This window comes from Nylanderia fulva, unplaced genomic scaffold (genome assembly GCF_048542155.1).
Source record: "Nylanderia fulva isolate GAGA-0341 unplaced genomic scaffold, ASM4854215v1 Scaffold37, whole genome shotgun sequence".
Classification (NCBI taxonomy): Eukaryota; Metazoa; Arthropoda; class Insecta; order Hymenoptera; family Formicidae; genus Nylanderia; species Nylanderia fulva.
Window position 1 is genome coordinate 971317 of NW_028190444.1, and position 15994 is coordinate 987310.

At 36.0% G+C, this 15994-nt stretch overlaps 4 protein-coding genes across 7 annotated transcripts; 2 read left to right on the plus strand and 2 right to left on the minus strand.

Annotated features, from left to right (window-relative positions):
- Positions 1-221: 221 nt before the first annotated feature.
- Positions 222-11796, plus strand: Tmem131 (Transmembrane protein 131). Of its 3 annotated transcripts, XM_029319066.2 has the most exons (24): positions 222-481; positions 1345-1418; positions 1617-1645; positions 2198-2275; positions 2343-2466; positions 2688-2801; positions 2889-3011; positions 3116-3279; positions 3361-3547; positions 3659-3767; positions 3859-4118; positions 4228-4644; positions 4722-4910; positions 5015-5243; positions 5377-5749; positions 5983-6198; positions 6300-6439; positions 6987-8138; positions 8211-8272; positions 8592-8919; positions 9685-10109; positions 10194-10395; positions 10478-10650; positions 10806-11796. In XM_029319066.2, the coding sequence occupies exons 1-24, from the start codon at positions 388-390 to the stop codon at positions 10893-10895; spliced, it is 5352 nt and encodes a 1783-aa protein (XP_029174899.2). In that variant the 5' UTR covers positions 222-387; the 3' UTR covers positions 10896-11796. The 3 variants fall into 3 exon arrangements, with proteins under 3 accessions (XP_029174899.2, XP_029174898.2, XP_029174900.2); XM_029319065.2 differs by having other exon boundaries at positions 6987-8272; XM_029319067.2 differs by lacking the exon at positions 2889-3011 and having other exon boundaries at positions 6987-8272.
- Positions 11257-12943, minus strand: LOC114943442 (uncharacterized). Its single transcript, XM_029319073.2, has 2 exons — positions 12136-12943; positions 11257-12056 (listed from the first exon to the last, which is right to left on the minus strand). Exons 1-2 carry the CDS (start codon positions 12772-12774, stop codon positions 11973-11975), a joined length of 723 nt encoding a protein of 240 aa, XP_029174906.1. The 5' UTR covers positions 12775-12943; the 3' UTR covers positions 11257-11972.
- A 96-nt stretch (positions 12944-13039) lies between these two features.
- Positions 13040-13959, plus strand: LOC146722097 (WD repeat-containing protein 55 homolog). Of its 2 annotated transcripts, none has more exons than XR_014925338.1 (3): positions 13040-13180; positions 13341-13558; positions 13629-13959. XR_014925338.1 is itself a non-coding variant. In XM_085485416.1 (3 exons), the coding sequence occupies exons 1-3, from the start codon at positions 13265-13267 to the stop codon at positions 13885-13887; spliced, it is 489 nt and encodes a 162-aa protein (XP_085341542.1). In that variant the 5' UTR covers positions 13199-13264; the 3' UTR covers positions 13888-13959. The 2 variants fall into 2 exon arrangements, 1 of the variants encoding a protein (XP_085341542.1); XM_085485416.1 differs by lacking the exon at positions 13040-13180 and adding an exon at positions 13199-13276.
- Positions 13952-15983, minus strand: tex (THO complex 3 homolog tex). The gene is made up of 2 exons (XM_029319072.2): positions 15725-15983; positions 13952-15259 (listed from the first exon to the last, which is right to left on the minus strand). The coding sequence occupies exons 1-2, from the start codon at positions 15908-15910 to the stop codon at positions 14477-14479; spliced, it is 969 nt and encodes a 322-aa protein (XP_029174905.1). The 5' UTR covers positions 15911-15983; the 3' UTR covers positions 13952-14476.
- Positions 15984-15994: the final 11 nt, after the last annotated feature.

Consider the following 15994-nt stretch of genomic DNA (forward strand, 5'->3'; position numbering starts at 1 on the left):
ATATATATATATATATATATATATATATTTTTTTTTTTTTATAATATTGTGTTATATTATTTCCTAGATTTTTATTTTTATTTCATAAATTTTATTTAATAAAATATACATTTAATAAATATATATTATTTTATTTTATTTTAAACATAGAAGGCGCTTTCTTCGTTCCGAAGACTCGCGACGTCCCTTGATTATTATTATTCTATGGCTGAAGACAGCTTCGCGCGCTGAAGTTCCTGAATAAGCGAAATCGATACCGCGCGCTTCGATAGTACCGAAATATGGCCGTAAGCGGACTCTCATGTCTGCTAAAGACAAAATAGCGAAAGCAACAGCAACAGTCGACGTAACAGCAGTGCAGCAGCATCGGCCGCGTAGGTGTTTATTATGCCCGAGTTAAAGGTGTTCTACTGTCTGTTCCTGCTGACGCTACTGGACACGACGTCGCAAATCCAATCGTCGCTGCACGGCCACAACAATGGTGAACATCTCTGTCTCTTTCTCTCCCTCTCTCTCTCTTCCATCGCCCTCTCTTTCCCGCATAACTATTTCGGTGTCGATAATCGCGAGTGATTCGCTCGTCAGGCCGATGACAGCTCGAGCGAGGAAGCCCGCGCGTCGTCCTCGACGCCTGACACTTGTCCGGAGGAGAGGACGGCGAGCGACAGCGAGATCCTCCGCGAGGCAAGGGAGAGCCTCGCGGACACGAAGGTCACGTTGTCGCGCGCCAAGCGCTGTCACGCGTCCTCGGCGAAGCGCGGGAGTCTGGTTCTTACGAATTTTAAATCATTATCTCGGCGATAAAGGGTGATAAGGGCAATGTATAACCTCGCGTCCCTGTCACCTGATAGTCGTCTGACTGACGTGTTTACGTTACGCAAGGCGCGATGACATAGCACGTGTCATGTGGCTTTTTGCGCCTCGCGACAATTGGAGGAATCTGATGGTTCCAAGATTTGATTTTAGTGATGAAAAAAAAGTGGGATATTAATTGTTAATTATAATCTTTAGTAGGATATTAATTGTTCATTATAAATTTCTGGGTTTTTTTTTTTTTTTTTTTTTTTTTACGTAATATGGATATTTTTCTATTACATCTCTATGTACTTTGAAACTCTCTTTGAATTGAGCGAAGAAATTTTATTTCTGCATATTTTTTAACTCTAGACTATTCGTTTCTCGCGTGTTCATCGTTATCTATTTGTATAATCTATGCATAGCATAGATGTTTGATATACATGTTTGTTGAGGCTTTGAAACACGGTAAATCTGTAAACACAAGTCTTATTTTCAGCAACATGCTCTTGAGCCATCTAAATTGCAATTTGTTTTGAATTTTTGTAGCCTTCGTTCAAGATAACAACGATGTTCAATCTTTTCATCTTTTGGATAATGTGCAAATATCTAATCTGCATAAGGTTAGTAATCTTGCCTCATATATAATTGCATTTTACAGTTATGCATTAAGGAAAAGATACTTGTAAATTCAATATCAAAATCATAAAAGACTTATCCATTTGTGAAGAATAAGAAAATAATTGCTAAATAATTAGTTTATTAAAATAATGTGGCATATATATAATGCAAAAGGTATATTGAAATTCTTTTATTTATAGGATTTTGCTAATACAGTACATGAGACTGGGTAAGCATAATACTCATTTCGATAATGATGAATGGAAGTAGGAAAGGTATTCATTATAATTTTTTTTTTTATATATTAATTACATGAGATGCCCTGTGTATGTATCGTAAAAAACTTTGCGAGCTTTTTGCCAGTTCTTTTTAGAATTCATAGTTTTGCAAATGTTCGTCTTTTATTTTAAACTATGTTTTATTTGAAACCATTGAAGTTATCTTATTGTCATACATTTGCTTAATTTATGGATAATAGCAACATTTATTAAGCTTGGACAATTTTTAAAATCATTAGCACACTAAAGATAAGATAAATTAAAGTTAACATACTATATTGAAAATAGAAAAAAATAGAAATATGGTTCTTTTTTTTTTAAATATGTGTTATAAAAATTTTAACATTTTTATTATTATGCATATAACGTTTCTCTATTGATTAAAAAAGAATTTGTCTCGAATTAAAACTATGTCTTCTTATATCTTTCATATTTTTATTTTCCACTATTAGAAGTATTGTACTCAATGATTAATTGCTTAACAACATTATTATATTTTTAAGGGATACCACATTGGACGAGGATAAAGATGTGCTCTCTCACATTTCTTTCGAACCGAGCATCTTGGACTTTAAAGAAAGGTGAATGCTGCTTAATTTAGCATTTTGATTCAATATCAAGAAAGTTATGCAATATTTTTTCTCTTAGACAACTCGGTATTCCTCACCAAGAAACTGTGATCATGTTTAACAAAGATCACAATAAAACCATACATCTTGAATCGATATCTGGTAATACACGTCATTTCCATTCATCATTTTTTCAAAGCAAAGTAAGTTATAGAATGTAATATCTTACAATTAGAGCATGAAAGATAAGTTAGAAGGAAAACATTAAAGCACATTTTAACATTTACACCATATATGATAATTAAGCTGATAATTTTCTGAAATATCTAAAAAATCAAATTTATTTTTTAAGTAATTAAAAATAATATAAATAAAAATATATTATTGAATTATCTTGTATTAATGATTGTCATGCTTATTCCAGGTAATTCCACCATTGGGGAACACAACATTTAATGTTGTCTTCCTTGGTCGAGACGAAGGTGATATCGATACACACCTTTTTATACATACTTCAGATGGGACACTAAAGTATCAGGTAAGGGAGATCTATCTCAATGATAGTTTCAATTATTATGCATATGTATACGATGCGTTGCGCAATAAGATGCTTCTGTATGTGCAGGTCAAAGGAATAAGTGTCAGTAGTCCTTATAGACTCCGACCTGTAGTTGATGTCAAGTTACCATTAAATGCATCTTTTACACCTCTTATATATATGCACAATCCACATCCGGAAGCTTTACAAGTATGCGAAAATTTCTATAAATATTGATTAATAAACACACAAAAATATTTGCATGTGTTAACCACTTTAATAAATAATTTATAATGTCTGCTGTGTAAATAAAGGTGGTGGAAGTATATAGTAGCGGTGGAGAATTTCAATTAGAATTACCATCGGGCGAGTCGGAGGGTACTCGAGAATTATGGGAAATTCTACCTTATCAAACGAAGCCTATCATCAGACTAACTTTTAATGCTTACGCGGAAAAAAATCACACGGCATATGTTAGGTTCGTTAAATATAATACATTATATTTATATCATGCATATATTAATTTATATAATATATACATGTATGGAATGTGTTACAGATTTAAAGTAAATAATACTGCTGAGATTCTTGTGGTAGCAGTCGAAGTAGAGGTCAAAAGTGGAGCTGGTCTTCATTGGGGTGGGAGTTCTGGAGTAATTAACTTAGGTATGGGTGGCTCATTACAGCCACCTATTCGCCACCCTATTGCTTTAAAAAATTCCGCAAAGAAAGCAATCAAAGTTGTGGTAAGTTGTACCAGCGAATTATTCAAATTTTTTAAAGATTGTTGATGTAATTTCTAAAGAGAAAATTTTGACGTTTAAAGCATTAAATTAAACAAATCGAAATGTTTTTAGAATATTATAAATACACCTGTATCAAAAGCATTAAAACTGCATTTTGAGCCAGCAATAATTCCAGGAGAGACAGATATACCAATAGCCATTGGAATGCTGGTTTATGATTGTAAGACACAACATTTGTCATTTATATATGATAGAAAAATTTGGATACAATCATTGATCTAATTAAAATAATGGTATATTAATCTTCCCAGGGAAAACTGGTTTGGATTTGCAACACTTTAAAGGCAAATTGATAATAAAAGCAATAGGTCCGGGTGGTTCTAGTCAAAAATTAGCAATCCCATGGGTAGCTCAAGTGCTACAAGGTGGATTAGAAGTAAACACATCGATTACCCATTATTGTTCTCCGCAATCCAATCAAGCTCGAAATTTTAGCGTGGTGAACAAATTTAAATTACCATTAGCAATTACGAATGTCACGATGTGTTCGAATGCAAAATCGCTTTTTACGGTACACACTATTAATTTTTATCATTTTTAATCAATGAAGCTTCTAATATTTCTTTTCAGTTATTTCTTATTTAATAAAAAGAAATAAAAAGAAAGTTTGAATTTTTCAGATTAAAGATTTTACTCCTAGAGTAATAAAACCCGAGCAAAAGGTCAATATATTTTCTTTACAACTTGCCAAAGAACGGAAGGGTGACAGCGTAAAGATGGAGTCGTCGATATTGATACACTCGAACGTATCCGTAACCGAAGTTCCGGTGTTGAGTTACGACGGGAAACTGAGAAAAGTCATGCCGAGCGAGAAGGAGAACGACATGGGGACGATGAATTTCGGAACTGTAGGAAGCGGCACCGAAAACGAGGCGATTTTCGCGCTGGAGAATCAGAACCCCGTCAACGTGGAGCTACATAGCTGGGGTGTGAACATGCCCGGCGCAGTTTTGGAATTAATGGGATGTCAAAACGGTCCCGCGGATTCATTGGACAAGGAATTTCGAAATATAACTGTGTGCAGTCATTCGGGAAACGTGAGTTTGCTCTGCAAATAATTTTACTCGAGTTATAAGTGATATTTTTTAATATATTTTTTTTTTACTTTTCTCAGCAATACATAAAGCCGGAGTTCCTGGCGATTTTTAAGATCAAGGTGAAGACTCCTATGGTCGAGGAAGACACGATTGTCGGCGATGTTTTCGTACGAACGACATACGAACGGTTCACGTTGCCGGTGTACATGAGGGTTGCGCACGGCAAGATTTCCTTGAAGAAGCTTATTTTTACCGATTGCTTCCCTGTAAGTTACAATCTACAGTCAAATTTTGTATCGGAGTCCAAAAAATCTTTTTTCTTAAACAAGAAACATCTATTTATATATATAATCTCTATAATGTCGAACAGGGATCGATCTGTGTGCAACAAGTGAAGGTGCACTCCACGTTTTCAAGACCGATGGAGGTGACGCACGTCGCGCCTATAAACAAAGACGACAGGATAAAGTACATCCCACTGGAGGAAGCTACCATGCCAGTCATATCTAAGGGCGAAAATAATGTCGGCTCGATACAAATTGATCCCTCGGTGATCTGCAAGCAACATTGTTATTTAGGTTTATTCGTAGACACCAACAGTAAGTAACAATACATTATAGTAATTTTTTAACTTAAAATGTTGCATTTTAATTTTTATAATTATTGCACTATGAAATTAGTTGGTCGTTCAGTCGTTTTACAACTGTTTAGTGGTAACATTTCATTTTACAGCGGGAAGCCAGTGGTTGAATACGATGAGCCTTCCCTCGCACACTCGTGACTCCGACTTGAATTTGCTGAACACGCGACACGCACGTTTTGTCAACTCCACCGCGGATGGCTCGTGGGAGAACGTCACGATGCGCTTGGACACGACTGAGGTGCGCGATCACAGGTTTTACGTGAACATCAAGCCGTACTGGCCGAGTTTGTTGGTCAATATAAAGAACAAGAGCGTTCTGATGTTCCCGTTGACGCAAGTCGGAAACACATCATATAGAACGATCAAGTTGCACAATCCGAGCGCGAGTCCGCTGTTAGTTCAGCTGGTTATGGACTGGAGTTATCCTCAAGGAGCACGTCTTTATCATTCTTTGCCAATGAAGTATGTAATTGATTATTTGGGACTGATTTTTCGAATTTCTTGGTAAGTTTTACCCAACAGGTAACATATTTTCATCTCTTTTCAGATAAGTTCTGTAAAAAGAGACGAAAATGTGCTATTTGTCGAATAAAACTTACCAAAAAGTTAGAACAATCAACCTTTGGCTGCTTGATATACGATCGTTGTTTTAATTAAAATGGAAATTATTGATATAAACTTTTATATTCGCGCAGATTTAAACCCACGTGTGCGGAATGTTCGTCCACAGTCCCGGAGGAATTCAAGCTAGAAGAGAATGCGGATGAACGAGAGCTGTTCGAGAAACAGTGGGATGTACCGGTAGCGTCTCAGTCGCTTCCTTTATATTTGAACCCTTTGGAAACAAGGACGATTCGCGTGGCATATACACCCTTCTCTGCTTCGGCATCCTCTGGTTTTTTATATATTAGGCAAGTATTTCCACAAAAAAAAGATAAATATTTAGCAAAAGGGATAACAGTAATAGTTCTGTATTTCACGTATTGACGTACGTCTTATGTTGCCTTTCCAGAAATAATATGACTATTTTAGAAGTCCTACGTATGAGCGATCGAGGCGCGAGCGCGCAATTTAGGTTCGGCAATCGCAAGCCAGGTTCGACTACGCCTCTGCTGTTTGAACTCGTGGATAAGCATTTTAAAGATTGCGAACGTATGTACGTTTCCTCATCTTTGCCTTACGATCTAAAGAAAAGTCCTCTTTATGATATATTTGTGTAATTTTATCCTATTATTGCACACACACTTTTGCAGAATACCCTGCACCAAATACATAGGATTTTAGCTTTCGATTGAATTATCTGGTTTTCTCTCCATATGTTCTAGCTTATATCCTGCTGAACAAAATAGGTAATAGTTTTAAAACTAAATATTGAATAGTTCATTGTGAGTTACAGCCATTCAAATAACTTGTCTATAAATAAATAGTTTATTACATTTTTTGTTCAGCAATTCAAAAGCTACAATATATTAGAAAACTAGTTGATCTTGCTAAGATTTAATTTTATATGATTAGTACAGGATTTTTGAACTTAATTAAATAAAAATAAAATCCTAGAAATTGAATCCCGGTGAAATCAGCTGATTTTCTCACATGCTGCAACTTATGATTGACTAGCTATACCTGAAAAAAATGTGTATTTGGTGTAGGATCCTTTTGAAAAATCGAACTTCTTTTATCATTTAAACAAAACTTTCAGGAGACCGTAATAAACACGTTACGACTCCCGTTCTCACTGTAAAACGCTCCTTCACGGCTCGGAACACGGGGGAATTGCCGATCGAGATTTACGGCTTCTACATCAACGACTGGCGTTGCGAGGGCTACGGCTTCAAGGTACTCGATTGCGCGCCCTTCAAACTGAATCCGAACGCCACCAAGAGAATCGAGATCGCGTTCACGCCGGACTTTACGCTGTCGCGGGTAGAACGGAAGCTGTTGGTGTTGACGAGCGTAGGACCGGACGAGGACGAGGACGTCGAGAACGGTGTGGTGATACTTAATCTACTGGCGATTTTGCCAGTACACTCGTTGGACTTGTGCGCGCCGGTGCTTGCCAGACCATCGTGGGAGCGCGCGGTGCAGTGGACCGCGATCAGCATCTCGTCCGTCGTGTTGCTGGGAGTTCTCGCGGTCTCGTTCTTCGAGGCGGATCGAATTCTACGGGGAGCCCTGGCCAATTACTCGAAGGAGAGTCCGGTGCAACCGCCCCTGGATCTGAGGCTGCTCTCGCACATCTCGATGCACAACTCGACGCAGATCAGTCCTGCTAACAAGAACGAGAGGACACCGTCGAACGATGATAAAGGCAAGACGAAGAAGGATGAAACTTGCTTTCCAGACTGGTCGTTGATGAACGTGAAGAAGTATAAGGACAAGGATGCGCAGAAGGGATTGAAGATCCCGGACTGGTCCACCGAGGAGGAACGCAGATTCAGGTTGGACACCGAGTCTAAAGATCTGTTGTCTTTCAAGCGATGCGAAGAACCGTCTAATGTAGAAGGCACCACTAATGCCGTGAATACATCGTATGGGTCGAAGAAGAAGAACGGCAGTAAAAAGCAAAGCAACGCTCCAGAGGCTCAATCGGAAAATTGCGCGGCGAATGATGCGGATACTCAGTTAATTCAAGAGAAAAAGTATACTGCCGTTAATATGGTTACGAAGTCGAGCCCGACGTCGAATAGGAAAGGAAAGGTAGTACCATCTACGCAATTGAATGTCAAGGAAGAGCCAAAGCTGTTTGATCACGAGGTTCAAGTGGATGCAGGAATGATCGGAAATAACAATCGGATTAACAAATCACAGGACAACAAGCGCAATAAACAAGCAAATAGCACCACAAATCACAGTAATCACAATAATCATGTTTCTTTGAAAAAGCTCGAATCAACGAGCGTTCAAAAAATTATTCACCTTTCAGAGGAAGAGACGTCGTCCACGACAACAGAGAGTTCGACTCACGATGAAACAACGTCTTGTAAAGTAAGTTATGTCGAATTATTAAATATATGATCTTAAGAAATTTTTAAGGAGTTAAATGCAATATTTACTATATTTTAAAATTAAATTTGACTGTAAAAAAAACATAATTTTTTATTTTAGAAATAATCAGATATACTTAATATTTGGAAATTAGATATTAATAACTTTTAGGAAACAATTTTATATATTCTTTTATAATTAATATTAAATATTTATTTTATATAACTAAATATATTCATCATTTTCTGTTTAAAAAATGAAACATTGATTAAGAGTTTTGAGGTAAATAAGTTAAAGATTTTTCATAATTTTAATTCAGAATTTTGATCAACCGTGCGGGAAGCAAGAAAAACTCCAAAGAAAGCCAATATCTAAGAAAAGCAAACCTCAGTCTATTCCACCTGTGCCATGCATAGATTATAAGGATAATTACGAAGGCGACTGTGATGATGATGAATACGATAAGGAGAGACAGAATAATCCAAACAGATGGAAGATGAGCTCTGGTAGATCTAGCACGAAGCACCATATCCATACCTCATGCACTGTTGAATCATCCTTCAAGTTACCACGTCAGAATAAGAATCCACCACGGAAGGAGAAGACGGTGCAGAAACGTCGTGCAGCTGATAAAACTCACATCAAATGTATGTTATAATCTGTAAATCTATTCTAGAAATCTTTTCAATTGTTCGATTCTTGAATTTAAAATCAATATAATAGCATATAAAGGAGCTTTTATGTTAAATTTATTACTTTATAAAGTCTATAAATCACTCAATCTTTTCCTTTAATCTATAAAAATTACATTTATAATATCAATCTATAATATTTAGTTATATAAATGCATAAAAATACTAATCAGAAAAACACTAGTATCTTTATATACAAATACATACATATATAAAATATTAAATTAAATTATATAATAAGTTTAATTATTTATATATATATATATATATATATATATATATATATAGTTAGTTTATTAACTTCAACATACATATGTTAAGAAGTGAAACTTGGTTTACAAATAAAATATTGATCTTAATAATGTTAATAGTGATATAGGTAAGAATATGTATTATTGGCAAGATCAATTGTAATTTTGTAATTTAGTACTTTATAAAGTCTATAAATTACTCAATCTTTTTCTTTAATCTATAAAAATTACATTTATAATATTAATCTATAATATTTAGTTATATAAATGCATAAAAATACTAATCAGAAAAACACTAGTATCTTTATATACAAATACATACATATATAAAATATTAAATTAAATTATATAATAAGTTTAATTATTATATATATATATATATATATATATATATATATATATAATGTATTAAATTTTATATATATCTTGCATTAATAAATTAAAACATTCTCATTCTTTATTGTTGTAGCTCCTGTAAACGGAAACATAAACCAAAAAGAAGACGTAACACGCAGCATAGGATCAGTTTCCACTCCATTACCACCTCCGCCTTCCTGTTGGGGCGAGAACAGGGCTAAATTCAGTGATGTGGTGGCTCGAAGTCAAGAGATCGTCCCGCCATTCTCCAATTTAAATCACGTAAATCACAAGAGTCAAACAAATACGTCAAATCTGTCTACGGTATTCGGCACCGATGTCAAAGACGTTCAATATATTAAACCACAGTCGACGCAAGAGATGTTGCAAGCATCGAAGGAATACAATTTGATGACAAAACCGACCACTCTCGCATCCCCGGCTAAAGATAAAGCACTGAACTCGGAGCCTCTGATCTTACAACCGGATTTACAACAGTCGAACAGTTACTTCATTAACACCTTCACGGAACATCCTGTAAATATATCACACAATTGGAATTAACTTTATTTTCGAATATTAGATACTTATTTATCGAATTGTGTCGAATCTTGTGTGCAGTTTGAGCGCGAGCTGGTACCGTACGACGATCTTCCAGAAACTGACGAGCCTTTAGTAGAGTTGGAGACTCCTGAAGAAGACACGCGATGTCAATTGTGGGAAGATACTAGTTCTATGATAAATTTGCTGTCGGATAATACAAACGGATTTCAATTGGAGTCGTCAAAAACAACGGAGAAACCTGTTTTGCCTGACTTGAAAGGTATTTTGAGAAAATCTTTCAAAAATAATTTTACACGTAATGACATTGTAACAAATTGAACTAATGAAATGCATGATTGCAGATAATTGGACAGTCGATACAAATTGGGAACCATTGTACACTAGAGCGGCGGTTGGAGAGGAACGTAGTGGCGTTTGGGGAATCAACACGGGAGGTGTCTGGGCTGCAGCACCCTGGGGTGCAGCTGCGCCGCCGATGATGTCGCAAACATTACAGTCCGAGTCGGATACACAAGTAAATAATGAATATTAAAAAGTGTCTAATGGCCCAAGTAACAAACTGATGTCATTTTGACGTATAATCACATCATTCGATATCAAAATGATGTACGCTTGTTACCTGGAGGAATAATTCATAAAGTAATGTTTCTTTTTATGATTGTTGCGCAGGAACGATCAGGATTTGATCCGTTTCGTTCGCTTAACACAATATGGACGCCCTCATCGACCGAATCGTGGAGAACGAAACGCGAGGATTGAATAAGCAATGAAAAGGAACGAAGGAATATTTTATCTTGTGATATCGTACATTTTTGTTTCAAGATTTTTTTGTTTTTTGGCGAAAATCGAAAGTTAAACGAGACGGTTCAACGCGACCGTAATAATTTGAATTTGAAAGCCACATTTGAAAATTGTTATAATTTGATGCAACTACGCTGAGCGTACTTTGTGATATAATTGTTACTATTACGTTGTACGATAGTAATACCAGATATGAATAGTTTCTCGACGAGTTATTTTCCATATTGTTTCTTAAACCAAAATCTAGATGTTACATCTCATTTTTTTTTATTTCTCTTTATTTAAAGCATAGAATGCGTTTAAATTATTTGCGAGTGAGGTGTGCAGGATATTAATTGAATATTCTTCTTTTTTTCTTTTGTTTGATTTGTTATAAGAAAGAATAATATATTTGATTGATCGATTATACAAAAATGAAATGGAAATAGCACATATGGAATTAACAGAATTTGCATACAAAAAAAAGTGAAAAAAAAGGAAATACAGTTTCTCATGTAATCACAGCACATATTAATTTAAAGGAACTATACATGGCTTATACGGAAATTCATAATTTGCTCCTTGATTTACGGCACACTCTTTCTCTTCTCTCGTGGCATTGTCCGCGTATGCATAATGTAAAAAAAAATGAACTATCGCAATACTCGAGTCCCAATCTTGGTATATTAACAAGTGATAAGATTAAATTATTTGAGACGAGTGAGAACTGTGATTTTTTATAGTCTTGACTTGTAGAGATACCTTCAAGACAAGTTTTACAAGGTTGCGCTGTATACAAAGTATAAAATGAAAGAAATGTGTACCTATTCTTCAAGACTGGTAATCGTTGTGTTTTAATAAAGAAGTCACAAAAAAAGTACATAGTGATCTTTTAGGAAGTAGCTCCTTTTCCTCACAGAAATTGCAAAGAACCTTTTTCCACTGTTATAATATCAATTTATAAAATTTATCTTAATCAGCAAATACGAATAATTTAATTTCTATAAATAACGTAATATAAAATTCTTTCTATATTATATAATAAAAAAAAAAAGACTACAAAAACGTCAGTCTGCAACCCGTCCTCGATGAATTTGCAAAAACGCACGACTTGGCCTGTTGTATCCTCCTAAGGAGCAGCTGCAAGCAAAGTTTTCGATACTTTATATTTTTTCCTTCATCTGTGATATCTATTCTTTCATCTGTATAATCTATATACCATATTGTCATCTTCTATTCTTTTCTGCAATTTCTTCCTGTTTATCGCAGAGCTGCTGGTTCTAGGCTGAACACTTGGCTCGCTGAGGATCTTGTGCCTGGGTTTCTGTTGCGCCATAATTTTCCTCAGCAGCAGTTCGTTCTCCCGCTCGATCCTGCGCATCTCCTCATCGGTGAAGCTCATGTTCCATCGTCTGCACCTTCTTGGCTTGACCTGCCTATCCGGATAGCAAGACGTCGGTTCGTCGCTGAGCGAGCAAGATTCATCCTTCCATCTGGATTCGCCAATATCTGCATCCTTCGAACTCTGGCTACGTTGAGGATCAACGACGGGAATCCTAGAGGGGAGATTCTGTGATCCTGACGCGACGTTGGTGACCTCGGACTCGTCGCAGGATTCATCGGAGCAAAAGGACTCGCCTGCATACGCGGATTCGTCGTCCGAGGAATCCTTGGTCTCCTGCGCATCGCCTTCTTCGTCCTTCAGAGCAGAAGGTAATGCGTCTTCCTCGGGTTCGCTCTCCTCCTCGTCGATCTCGTGAATATTAGGAACGTTTTCGAGACTGTCCTTCGAAGCACTTTCGTCCTCGCGAGGGTGTCGACATCCGCAGATAGTATCTGCCTCAGCCGAATTTGCCATCGCGAGACCAAGATCATCAGCTCATCGAAGGCCGCTGACGAGGAACGCGAAGTTTCCGCTGATGATCTTCATGCGAGCAAAGTGAAATAACCCGCGTCTCAAGTGGAGATTCGTGGTCATGTTGTAAACAAAGGTGTACCAGTCCCAATAAACAAAAGCGTTAAAAATAAATATACCTATATATGTATAGTAATTTTTATATGTATAGTAATGACATCTCGCGCGGGTCGGCAGGAGACTTGGTGGAAACGCCCGGGAATTACGAATTCGTTCATTTCAGATTGTAGCCAAAGTACTTGAATGAATCTTTGATATTCGTAATCAGTAAGCTCGTCTCTAATCCGTCAGAGTTATTTTTTTAATTGTCTCTACAGGACTTTGTACCAAAATCTTCAAGCAATATTAGGTAGTAACTAATTAATTAGTTAAAGTTAAAAGTTAAAAACTTTTATAATAGTATTATATTCCCTCTATACTGTCTTTTATAAAAATGCACATACAGGTACATTATATGCATTATCGATTTATATATAGCTTTATTAAATCGAGCTGATATTATCTTATAGTCTGAGGAGTATGATGAGGAACTGACCTGTCTTGGTTTATTTAAATCTGAAAGTAAATTATTAGCAGCTAGTAGTAAAGGAAAAATGTATGTATACAATTGGGGTGAATTTGGACTACATTCGGATGAATTTCCAAACGCTACGAAGATTGCCATAAATTGTATGATCCCTGTTACGAAAAATGTTGTTATAACTGGAGGAGAGAACGGGATAGTTAGGTAAGAGGGAATTCTTACGATTTAATATATTTTTATATATGTATATGTCATTCCTATATATATTAAACAGGGCGACTAGTTTGTTTCCTCATCGTCAACTCGGCATAGTAGGACAACATGACTTTTCTGTCGAGACACTTGATATAAGTAAGGATGGAACTTTAATAGCGTCCTCGTCTCACAATAATGATATCAAATTCTCGAATGTACAATATTTCGAAACATTAAATGTTACTGAGCCTGTAAAAGGTGGAAAGCAAAAGAGGATGAAACACAATCTGCCAAGCAGTCAAATCAATAATCGATCTGATTTCTTTGCCGAATTATAATTTTAACAGTTTGATGTAACAAAGTAACAAAATTTGTACTATCAAGAAATAAAAACGAATAATATTATGAAACATGTAAATTTTATACATAGTTACCAATATACATAAGAAGTACTACACAAATTTACACGTATGATATGAATAATATTTATGTATAATACTTTGTTTCGATTAAACGTAGAATATATTACAAAAAATATTACATATTCCACCATACATCGATCATGTGGATCAAGATATATTTATATAGTTCGTACATTACCAGTCCTATGAATGATTAAAGTAAAGCAGTGCAATTATATAAATCTACCTATCTAAACGTACATTGTATGAGAAATGGATCAAGAAAAATCATGCCTGTAGATTAAATATTCAACTTTGTCGTTCGCAATCTTTAGGTATAATATATTATTATTAATAAGTAAAATAATTGACGTTTAGAATAAAAAGTAATTAAAAAAAAAAAAAAAAAAAAAAAAAAGGACAGTTGGCTTCGCAAACGATTGAGCGATCATTCTTCGTACTTGACTCATGTATGTGTACGCATTGTGCACTCAATAGATTATCTTATTTTATATAGAATGATCGCTCAATCGTTTGCGAAGCCAAACACTTTTAAGCTTCCTGCGTCGCGCTTCCGATCGTAAGTGTCCTTGTCGTCGCACGCGTAAGCTAGAAGATATTGTTTAGGATGCCAGGCGACAGTGAATGTCGCCGCCTCCACCGGGACGTCGGCGATCTTTTCACCAGTCTCCACCTCGCCGATGTCTATAACTAAGTCTTCGGACGCCGCCGCCAACAATTGTCCATCAAATGAGAAAGAAATAGTACGCACTGGCCATTCCAGCCGCGAAAATGTCCTCAAACAACAGAGTTCATCGGCGTCCCACAGAGAGACCAGGGCGTCTGCGGATCCGGTGGCAAAATACCGGCCAGTCGGGTCGAACTCAATGCAGATACACGTACCAGGATGCGCTTTGATTACGTGCAACAATTCCAGCTCGGGATAACTAAGAATGTGCACGCAACCTTGACCATTCGTCAGGTAGAATGTGTCCGAGTCCTTGTTCCACGAAATCTCGTTCACTTCAAAGTTAAACTGCTCCTCTGCGCGTATCTTCATCACCCGGGCATCAATAAAGGTTACTAAATCTTCTTTATTTCCAACAGCAATTGTGTTACCATCTGGCGACCACGATATGTTGATATTCTCCCCTCTTGTACTAATGTTCGCTGTACATTTTTGGGTCCTTGTATCCCAGATACGAACTGTCTTATCTCCACTCGCTGTGGACAATAATTCTGGATAGAAGGCGTGCCAGCATAACTGATCCACACTACCACCATGTCCTCTAAAAGTTGTTTCCTGTTTCTGTAAGAAATATTTACATCAAAAGCTTTTGTAACTATATCTCGAATTTAAAAATTGTGTTAAAAAATGTAAAAATTTGTTTAAACTTGAAGAGATAAAAAATGGAGTTTTATCAATTCTCTGTATTTAAAAAAACTTAAAAATATATATCACATATATTATTAAAAAAAATATATATATATATTATTATTAATATATAAATATATATATTAATATTAATAAAAATATATATATTAAAAATTTTTAAATAACTCATTTTACCTCAGATATCTCATTGCATGACCGGCTACCGGCTACTTGCACATACTAGTTTCTGACGCATAATTATTGATTTATAAATAAACGAGCGAATAAAAGTAATAAGAAACCGTCACGTTAAGTCTCGCGGAAAATTTTATAAAAACAAAAATTATCGCTTAAAAAAAAATAAACAAAAATCATATTAAAAATCTCGTGTTTACTAACCAAACGATCAGGACACAAAGAAAATATGCAGACGGACTTGTCGAAGGAGCCCGAGGCCAGGTATTTGCCGTCACAGCTCCATCCCACGCTGTGTACCTTCGCCGAGTGACTCTGCTGCTCCCGAATCTTATTATGGGATTTAAAATATTTAATTAACTCTTCCACGCGTGCGATGCCGGCCGCCATCGTTGTTTACACTTTGCACCACTCGCTTCGTCCGCGAACCATAAACATACATGATTAGAGTCCATTCCTTTGAAAGTATAAAAG

Excerpts from the sequence above, each read along its gene's own strand:
- tex (XM_029319072.2), bottom strand. The coding sequence starts at position 15,910 with ATGGCGGCCGGCATCGCACGCGTGGAAGAGTTAATTAAATATTTTAAA. Across the intron at positions 15,260-15,724 it reads CTTTGTGTCCTGATCGTTTG|AAACAGGAAACAACTTTTAG; the intron begins GTTAGTAAACAC and ends TATTTCTTACAG.
- LOC146722097 (XM_085485416.1), top strand. Across the intron at positions 13,559-13,628 it reads GGAGAGAACGGGATAGTTAG|GGCGACTAGTTTGTTTCCTC; the intron begins GTAAGAGGGAAT and ends TATATTAAACAG.
- LOC114943442 (XM_029319073.2), bottom strand. The coding sequence starts at position 12,774 with ATGGCAAATTCGGCTGAGGCAGATACTATCTGCGGATGTCGACACCCT. Across the intron at positions 12,057-12,135 it reads GAATAGAAGATGACAATATG|CTGCTCCTTAGGAGGATACA; the intron begins GTATATAGATTA and ends CTTTGCTTGCAG.
- Tmem131 (XM_029319065.2), top strand. The coding sequence starts at position 388 with ATGCCCGAGTTAAAGGTGTTCTACTGTCTGTTCCTGCTGACGCTACTG. Across the intron at positions 482-1,344 it reads GCTGCACGGCCACAACAATG|CCTTCGTTCAAGATAACAAC; the intron begins GTGAACATCTCT and ends GAATTTTTGTAG. Across the intron at positions 8,920-9,684 it reads TGATAAAACTCACATCAAAT|CTCCTGTAAACGGAAACATA; the intron begins GTATGTTATAAT and ends TTATTGTTGTAG.